This window comes from Austrofundulus limnaeus, unplaced genomic scaffold, assembly GCF_001266775.1.
Source record: "Austrofundulus limnaeus strain Quisiro unplaced genomic scaffold, Austrofundulus_limnaeus-1.0 Scaffold99, whole genome shotgun sequence".
Taxonomy (NCBI): Eukaryota; Metazoa; Chordata; class Actinopteri; order Cyprinodontiformes; family Rivulidae; genus Austrofundulus; species Austrofundulus limnaeus.
This window is the reverse complement of record NW_013952501.1, coordinates 1,450,402-1,460,702: the sequence shown is the minus strand read 5'-3', so window position 1 is coordinate 1,460,702 and position 10,301 is coordinate 1,450,402. Positions and strand designations below refer to the sequence as shown.

At 39.0% G+C, this 10,301-nt stretch overlaps 1 protein-coding gene across 1 annotated transcript in view; it reads left to right on the top strand.

Moving 5' to 3' along the window:
- The first annotated feature begins 293 nt into the window (after positions 1–293).
- LOC106520948 (Golgi phosphoprotein 3) overlaps positions 294–10,301 on the top strand; it is a 19,033-nt gene continuing 9,025 nt past the window's right edge. The window contains exons 1-3 of the mRNA XM_014013286.1: positions 294–675; positions 4,680–4,811; positions 5,369–5,483. Of these exons, the coding sequence (XP_013868740.1) occupies positions 463–675; positions 4,680–4,811; positions 5,369–5,483 (460 nt within the window). The 5' untranslated portion in view covers positions 294–462. The remainder of the gene's footprint in view (positions 676–4,679; positions 4,812–5,368; positions 5,484–10,301) is intronic.

Genomic DNA, 10,301 nt, shown 5'->3' with positions numbered 1-10,301 from the left:
GAACTACATGAACTTTAAGGCACAATTTGGACAGTTTATCTGGAAAAAAGACAATTTGGGGATTAGTTACTCTTTTAACTTTAAATATTTTATATTTTTTCTAATTTTATTATTTGGTCGGATTTTATATGTTTTACTTGGTTTTAAGTTCTCATGTTGGATTTTTGTCTTAAATCAGTGTTTTTTTATTGTTCAATCTGGCCGGGTGGTGTTTTAAAAAGCCTTACAAATAAAGTTGGACTGGATTACTTGCTGGGTGAATGCAATACCAGAAGACGCCATGTTTGATACAGTGCTGCTGCTGAACTCAAGGAAGTGGTCCAGATGGCAAGGGCCGATCAGGCAGCTGCCATCAATTTAAAATAACAATCTTTACCATATGGTTGTGAAAGTGTCCTGGACAGGGTGGTCCGTGGAAGGTGCTTTTCGTCATTACCGAGCCAACTCCTGCAACAGACGGAGATGACTTCCTTGACCCAGAGAAGTTCCGGCCTCGTGCAGAGGCGAACCGAAGCCTCGCGCAGCGCCGCGGACAAAGACCGGACGCTTTGCCAGGAGGCTCACGATGAGCCCCGCCGGGGGGATGAGCTGGAAGACGACGATACTGGAGATTCCAAAGAAACACGACTGACCTTAATGGAAGAGGTGTTACTGCTGGGACTGAAGGACCGAGAGGTAACGAGAAGTAAATTCTGCTCTGCAGAAATCAAATCAACACTGAAGGCTAATGTTTTCCTGCTATGCTAAAGCTAACAACAATACAGGCCTGTTGTTATTTTTTTCCGCAGACGAACTGTTTATGGTATTGTATGCTTTGATTATACTTCTGTGCATGCTAGAGAGAAATAATACGATATAGTATTGTGTTTGACCAATTCAGTACAGGAATCTGTATTAACAAGAAAGCAAATATTTCGTACACGCAGTTCCCGATTACACGTCCTTTTTCACAGCTTTGCAAGAACCTATCATCCAATGCAAACACAGTGATTGTCCGCCGACGATACTATGTTTTTACCAGTGTCTGTTTGTGTGTTTGTTATTTTGTATCGCTAGTAAACCTCTGCACGGATTTTACTCTATCATTTGGGCGTACATTTCAATGTTTGTTTTGAAATAAACCGATTCAAGATGGCCATCATAGCCAGTCAAACTAAGCCAACACAAAAATGGCTTTAACAGTTTTACAGATGTACGAGTATTGATTGGTGTGGTAGTGGCTGAAAGTCATTTAGCACATACACTGAGAGCTACCTATGACACACACACACACACACACACACACACACACACACACACACACACACACACACACACACACACACACACACACACACACACACACACACACACACACACAAACACACATACACACACGTTTGTTTCTCGACCCCGTGGGGACCTTCCATCGACTTCCATTTATGTTTTTTAGACTTTATATCCTAACCCTGACCATATACTCTAAAATTAACCTCACAGGTACCTACCTGACCCTAAAACTAACCTAAACCTTGGTCCTAAACCTAACCCCACACCTGGAACATGCATTTGGACCTATGGGGACCTGACATTGGTCCCCACAATTCACTTCGGTCCCCACCTGGCTGATTTTTTTTGTAAAAAATACCCCATGTTGTGGGAAAAACCCGTACACACACACACACACACACACAAACAAGATGGCCGCTACAGCTAATCAAAATGATCCAGCATTTAAATAGCTGTTAGATTATACATGTGAAGTTGTACAGCTTGTCTGTAAAGGACACAGATTTCCCCCATTTTGTAACTGTGTAGACCAGGGGTGCTCAACCTTTTTTGAACCAAGAGCTACTTTTGATGTTGGCAGTTTGCCGAGATCTACTCGTCCAGTCTCAGTATTAAAAAAACATAATTTTGTCGCCTTACTCCTCACTTCTTTAAAGTAAAAAAAACAGAACGTAATGTGTTGCTAGTTTTATTTAATTTAAAGTATTGTCAAACAAAACTATCTACTTAACCATATATTTACCAACAAAAAAAAGAAAAGATAAAATCCTTACTTAACTCCTGACAGAGAAACAGAAAAGTGATGCTTGAACAAAAAATACCATTATTTGTTATCTCCTTCAATCAGTACTCCCTGTAACATGCGAGCAATGAGGGCTGAAAACCCTTTCAAGTGTGAGAACCACAGAGTCAAATAAATTTGGAGCACGGGAACTCGTCTCCATTTATTCAAAGAACTCTCCTCTCTTCTCTCCATACAGGGGAGGAAAAACAAAACAAAAAAACTATCAGGGTCAACATGGCTACCACAAGAGTACTGCCCTTTTTTCAAAGTAAAATCACACAATATAAAACTCTCTCGCAGGCAGCTGTAAAACCCGGTGCTGAGCTTCCAGGACCGGTTTCACCTGATCAGATCTGTTACTTTTAATGCCTGGAAGTGATCCATCAGGTGGGTTTCTGAATTTTATGCATTTTTGCAAAATATCGCCCGCCAGGGTTTTCTGGCGGAATCCAGGCAGGAGAGCGGGTGCTGGACGCATGACCGCGGTTCCACCTCACTGGATCTCTTCCTTCCTCTCTTCCTCTTCCTTCGCACCCAGATCAGACACTCAGAGCCGGCGCTAGAGGCTCCGGAGTAAATTGAGTACTATATCGCCCGCCAAAGCGCCTTTTTCAGCCAGTCGTTGGTTAGTAGCTCCACGGGGAAACATCCGAGCAACTTGAAACCACTTCCAGTTTGTAGAGGAGGACCATAGCTTTCCAAAGTCATCTCACTGTCCTGGATCCGATGCTCAGAGCCTGCAGGAGAAGCAAACAAATGTTGAAATTTCCTCCCAAAAATGCATGTAAAATGCACTAAGTGGTGTGTAATTTGCTTACAGCTCCACGGGAGAATGCCATAGAGACTCCATTCAAGTATCAGCTTATAGGACAGAACCAGAGCTTTAAAAACGACCAGACACTCCAGGATCCTATGCTCCTAGCCCGGGAAGGGGGGCTAAAAGCACCCCCCGGCGGAGGTCCGACGGTGCGTAATTTTGGAGGTTTTTCACTTAAATCTCCGCGGGGGAACGTCGCAGGGACTCCACTCAACTTTCTACTTGTAGGGCAGAGCCAGGGTTTTAAAACCCTACCAGCCAAGCCGGGATCTGACGCTCCTAGCCCGGGAGTGGGGCTAAAACCACCCCGGAGTCAGGTCAGATGGTGCGTATTTTGGAGGTCTTTTTGCTTATAGCTCCGCGGGGAACATTGCAGGATTCGTTGCAGGATTCGTTGCGGGAACGTTCAACTTTCACCTTGTAGGGCGGAACCAGAGCTTTCAAACAAGACCAGCCACTCTGGGATCTGATGCTCAGAGCCGGCACTAGAGGCTCCGCAGCAACGTTGCGCTTCACCGGTACTTGAGAACCAGCTGGCGGGTGACCAGTCGCTCGCGAGTGACTGGTTGGGCACCCCTGGTATAGACGTATAGGTCAAATTCAGATTATTGTATTTAATCAGCTTCAAATGTATTTTGTCTCATAGCCTGTAGGTTGTAAAAAATAATTATACATATTAAAGTTAAATAACCATCTCCCAGCCTACTCAGCTACTAGAAATAAATAGAAATCAGTCGTCCGTACCCCCCCCCCCAACACACGCACACATTTGTATTGCTTTGTGAAAATTACATGTTTGAGGTTCAAGATACAGCTAAACGTCCAAAGGGTTGATGTGTGCTGTTAAACAGTCCATTTTGGGGGCGTCTGTCATTGCGACAGAGTTGCCATCTCCAGGGTTCAACAAATCCTATTGCCCGGTGGCAATGCCTGCCCGATCGGGCAGGTAGACAGTTTCTTTTATTTTTTTATAGGGCCATTTATTCAAAATATTCTGAAAATAAAAGAAAGGTCTAAAAAAGGATTTTGAAGATGTTTTTGATGAAACAATTGACTGACTGTGAGTGACTCGGTCTACAATGTTTGCATCTGCTAAATCAGATGTCATAAATTATGTACCTCTGTGTGTAACCATGTTAATGTTTTTGTAGTACAAATACAATACACGTTTTTCTTATATTTTATCAAATTTTGAACATTTTTGTTTCGGGCAGGTAACTTTTCATGTCAGGCAGGTGACGAAAAACGTCACCTGCGTAAAGAAAAAAAAATCTTGTTGAGTCCTGGCTGTCTCAATTCCATCACTATTCATTCACATGTCAAAGTATCCCTGGGCAAGACACTGAACCCTTCATTGCCTCTGATGTGTGTCCCATCAGTGTATGAAGGTGGTTTAAGCACTGACAAGTCTCTGTAGAATAATTTATCTAGATTAGCTTTGTAGAGAGTCAGTACTGTGTACATGAGGGCACAGATTGTAGTGTATAGTGCTTTGAGTACTCTGATTGGATAGAAAGGTGCCATTCATCATTTTCAAAAATGTAAACTAAAATTTGATGATGTAGTAGCTGACAGTTAACGCATACTAAACATTTTGTAGCATCACATCAGATTGTACATAATGTTAAATCTGGGATGACAAAATGGCTACAAATTAGATAAAAAAAATCTGGTGTCAAAAGATGGCAGATCTCATTTCTTCAAGGAATGCATGGCTTTAAACTTAAATTAATGCACATGTGCTGCAGTCTTGTTTTTTTTCCCCCTCTTTTATAACAGAACTATGATTTTGTGTTTTTTATAATGCAGGGCTACACCTCATTTTGGAATGACTGTATATCATCAGGGTTGCGAGGTTGCATGCTGATTGAATTAGCCCTGCGAGGACGCCTACAGCTGGAATCCTGTGGCATGAGGAGGAAAAGTCTGCTGGCCAGGAAGGTACAGGGCTCTAGACTAACTATTTGCTCTGGTTGCACTGGTGCGCCTAACTATTTTTCCTTTTGTGCACCAGCACAAAAGTTTGGTGCACCCAAATTTGCGAACATGTTGCATCAACATCACAGTTTTGCTAGTTCACTTTTTTAAATCATTGTCCATTAAGGCAGTATTAACTCATTCACTAATAAGCTAACAATCTAGCAAAAACGAAGTTCTGTATTTGAACCAGAATTGTATCTGTAATGTGTTTATGAGAGGGTCTCTGGAAATTTTTCGCCCTTGTAAGGGGTCCCCAGACCCAAATGGCTTGAGAACCCCTGGCTTATAGCACACATGGAACGTGTCTAAACAGTGAAATAAACATTGAAAGTCAATGGGGTGGTATTTGCTCTACGGCAAAGAAGTTTGTGTATCCATAATGCCTGTTTATACATTTCTCAGGTTTTATTAGCTCCCCAGTTTTAAAAAAATAAGGTAAAATTGTATCTGCTGCAGCAACTTATGTCAGAAATTTTCTTTTTATAAACAGTTATCTTAATTTTGACTGAAATTCACAGGTAATCTGTAAGTCGGATGCTCCAACTGGTGATGTACTTTTAGACGAGGCTTTAAAACACATCAAGGACACCCAACCACCTGAGACTGTGCAGAGCTGGATTGAACTGCTGAGTGGTAAGTTCTGCTAATTATTCTTTAAAGGTGAAAGGGTTATGACGGATGCTCCGATCAGGTTTTATGCTGCCGATTCTGATACCAATCACATATGAGTGCCAATCACTGCAGGTCACAGATACCGATCACATGTATTGGCAGTAAATTAATTGATTTGGTTATGAGTGCTACTGGTTACATGCGCTGGCAAAAAAGAAACAATAAAATCACAAATTTAGACAAAAACATGTTTTTACTTACATTTTTAGTAGAACAAATACAGAAAACCTGCAGGCACAATTCAACTATTCAGTCAAAAGGATAACTGCACTGCAAAAAATGTCCAATCTTATCCAGTCAAAAAGTCTTTTTGATCTTGTTTTGAGACTGATTTACTAAACAAGAACTGATTGTGTAAGAATAATAATCTTGTTTTAAGAATGTGTAAGATTATTTGTCTTAGTCTGAAAGTTTGACTCAAATTAAGTCAAAATATCTGCCAGTGGAGTAAGAAAATTTTACTTGGTAAGATTCTTGAAATAAGAGAAAATTGAGTCAAATCAAGTATTTCAAGAAGTCTTACCAAGTAAAAATTTCTTACTCCACTGGCAGATATTTTGACATAAATTGAGTCAAATTTTCAGGCTAACAAGACAAATAATCTTACACATTCTGAAAACAAGATGATTATTCTTACACAATCAGTTCTTGTTTAGTAAATCAGTCTCAAAACAAGATCAAAAAGATTTTTTTTTGGCTGGATATAAGATTTTAAAACTTGGTTAGGTGGACAGTTTTTGCAGTGTAGGGATGCATGATAACTTATTTTAAGAACCAATACCGATAACTTTCTCCTTCTGATGGCAGATAACCGATAACGGCAGATGTAACTCTGAAATGACAACACAGGCACGGCTTCTTCAAGAAGGGCGTCTTGCTTTGGTTTATTAAACGCCGTGAAAACTACACACACAAAACACAGAAGCTTTAGGCCCTTGATAGAGCTACAATTAGCACATGTGCTAATTGTAGCTCTATCTAATTGTAGCAAAACTTACCTCGTGGCCGCCTGCCACTTCGGAGGTCCTAGGCGAATAACGTCTTTTACATTCTAAATCAACACATGAAATAATTAGAACACAATAAAATACAAATTTACAGAATATTACAATACAAATATAACAAAATACCTTGTTCAGCTAGCAGTTTAACCAAGCTGCTGCAGACGATTCGATCAAAGTCTTATGCACATTCTTCTGCAAATGCAGGTCTCACAGTCCTTTAGAAATGCTCTTAAATCTCGCGATACTAGCGATACAACAAAAAATTGCTCTTTGCATCAAATAAAAACCTTTTTTGAACAAGATAATAACAGAATTTTGTCAACATAATTTTTCATGTGAACTACAACAATTTACAAACAAAAAATATTTAACTCTTCTGTAGTCAAATATTTATTTCCTTTTATGTAGAAGCATTTCAGTTATTAAATACATTAAACTTTTCATAAAGTCTGGTTCCAAATATAAACAATTTTGCTCATTAATCCTTTTTTAATAAAAGATAACAAAACAAAGCTATTAGGCTGCTGAATGGAGGAAAAACATGAAAAGAATAAAATGTTTTTAAATGTAAAACTATAATTATTTAATTATGATTATAACTTATTTACATTTAGAATTTATGATTTTTCTCAGATTCTTTACTTTTCCTTCCTGCTGCCTATGTGGCTAAAACGACAGATTATTATTTCTATTAACTCTGAGAGGAAAGTGGGTCTACCTGGACCAGGTGTTGTTTGTGGCTGCAACATAAACACCCTTCTCTGTTCTGCAGAGCTCAGAACTGATGCTTGGTTTGGTCGGCCCAATAAGCACGGTTCTGGAGCAGGTGCTCCAGAACCAGAACCCCTACTGAGAGCTGCTCTTGTCTCTCTCTTTTTTTTCTCCCCTCCTTTGTTTTGTAGATCCTTTGTTGCTAATAACAACTAACAAATAACTTTGGTCAGATAAAAGATTAGAGGGTTTTTATTTTTTGGCTCTAGAGAAAGATGAAACTGACGGTGGATTGAGGCTTTTATTTCCACGGGACGTGTTTCATGCTCATGATGTGACGCGCATCAAACAAGAACATCTTTTACATTAAAATAAAGTGTTGGGTACACTTTTTACCAGAACTTCGGTTCTACTTAGCCTAACAACACAATTTAAAAACTTGTTTAAAGTTTGAAGTCTCTACTTTTAGCTCTGTCTCGGAGAAGGATCGGACAGGTTAAAGCTGTCTAAATTGACAATGTGATGCCTCAGCATGTTATCAATTAATCGATTGGAACATTTTTTAATCTAATAAAACATTACTCAACACATCTCTAGTTAATATTGATAAATTCCAAGTTAAGAAACATAAACAGTCAAATATAACCGAGATAGACTGTGCACTCCCGCACAGCGGCGGACAATCTACTTTAGCCCAACACCTGACTCAGTTTCTCTCAGTAAACACGCACCTGTTGGTCAGATGTTGTTTCCCGGGTCACTGTCCCTGCCTCTCTTCTCCGGCTGCACCTGCCTGCTACTGTTCAGCTAACGTTAGCATCCATCTGCGAGGCTCATCTCTCTCTCAGGTGGAGGAATCAATAAACATCTTTCCGCTGGTTTTCCTTCTCTGACAGCTGGTTTTTAAAATTCTGCCAGCTTCAATGTTGTTTCAATTTCTTTTTCAAACTTGTTCTAACAAAGAAATTTATTTTAATTCGATCACCGCTACAACTTCTCCTAGATCTGAATCAAAGTTCTGCCGATATCCAAGTCCCGCCCCCATCTGATTTCTGTTTGGCTAGTAGACCTGTCTAGTGTGTTTAAAGTGAAAGCTGGTCCTCTGATAGGTCCAGAGACGGATTGACGCAATCATTGTTTAGTTTGTCCGAGACAATCTATTTTCGTTTCGGACAACCAGATCCCGCCTCCCAGTTGTCCGGTGGACAACCAAGAAAAAAAGAGTCTTTGAAAGTCTATGTTTGACTTTTATCTTTTCTAAAATCACAGAGTTCTGAGTCAACTTCAGGTGCTTGTAGTTAATACCTTCTAAATTTAAGTGTTTCAATGCCTTTAAATTACACAATAACTTTACTGGAGAAACTTCTCAGTTTGGTTAAAAAATCAGTAAAAATAATTTATTTTTTTCTGTGCAAAGAACTTCCTCTGCTAAATTTTTTTTTCAAATAAACATATCAAAGCCCCTCAGCTGAAAACACTAAAATGATGTTTAAAAACCTCTTTCCTCTGAAAGTCTTCAGTCCTAAGAACACTAAACTGTAACTTTAATAAGGTCATGTACACAGTTTACTTTTATTTAAATAAAAATGTTTGACCTGTAAGCAGAAAGCTTATGGATGGATGTTGATTTTTGATCTGTATTTCAAAGAGGATGAGGAGGAGAATGAGGAAGTTCTCCTCATGCAGCTCCTAAAACTGTTAAGCTGCTGACTGAGAACATTTGTATGCAATAAACTTTGTATACATAACAATATACTTATTAAATAACATTTTACCCCCACCCCACCACCCCCGCTCTTGAGAGGCCACCACATCACCACGGTTACCCTGAACATGAAATATAAATGACAGTTTTCATGTAGATTCTGTTTGTTTTGTTGACCAGTTTGTCTGTATAAATATCAATCATGAGGTTTTAAATGATTAAGTATTTTTAATTGCCCTTTTTATACATAAAATCCTTCATAATGTGCATGTTAATGCTTGGTGATAAAGGCCCTGTCACACTAGACAATTTATGAAACATTTCTATGACTAAATTGTTAATAAAAGTTATATATTTGATCATTTTGTTAGAATTACATTATGTACACAGAAAAGAAGCTTCCTGTTTATTTTTTCAATTCCATGTTCACCATTTACCTTTTTAACATAAGTTGTCTAGTGTGACAGGGCCTTAAAGGTTGACACTGGAACTGTGATTTTCCAGTTGCGTTGTTAAATTCTAAATAATATTTAAATTAATAAATCACAGGTAATCTTCTGCTCAGAAAAAAATTTGCTTTAAACTTCATTTTTCTTGATGTGCTGGATAGAATGACGTCTGCCTTTTAAATAGTTTTCTGTAGTAATATTTTGTATTATCAACACATAAGCAAACAAGTGTGGGGGTGGGGGTGGGGGGTAAAAGGTTCAGGCTCAAGATTTTTTTCCGCTATACCCCTGGGTTATGTCGACCCCTTTAAAATTGGTCTCTGTGCCATTAAAGTCACAAAATGGGTCATTCTTTCCTACATGTCCGATAGTTGTCCAGCTGCTGGCCCCACTCCAAATAGAGCCAAAATTGGGTCTGGCTTGATCTGTTTTTATTTTTTTGTCTGGATTTTGGAAAGAGTTTGAAATATAGTATTTCCAGTATGTTTTGGTATGCGGACAATTCCAAAATATATGAGCTAGTGAGGCCGGCTCTAGTGTGCATCTATCACATGATTTATCAACTGAGGAAAACATTTTTGATAATTCCAGTTTAAATGTGGTCTGTGCAAAACCTTGAATTGCAAGAGACCATGCCTAATACATACTGAAGTAGAATGAACATATTCTTGGACCACTGGCTCTCTGTACTATTCACTCCTAAATCTTCCTCCCAAGCTTTTTTTCAAATGGTAGGTGCTGAGTCTTCCTGTAATAACTAATTATGGATCTTTGTTATTAAGCCCTTTTAGCTGGATCAAACAAAGATTGTCTCCATAGGGGAAGGTTGGGGTAGACGAGGGAAGGATTGAAAAAGGCTTTTCACGCAACTTCGAATCTGTAGGTATTTAAAAAAATACCTATATATATA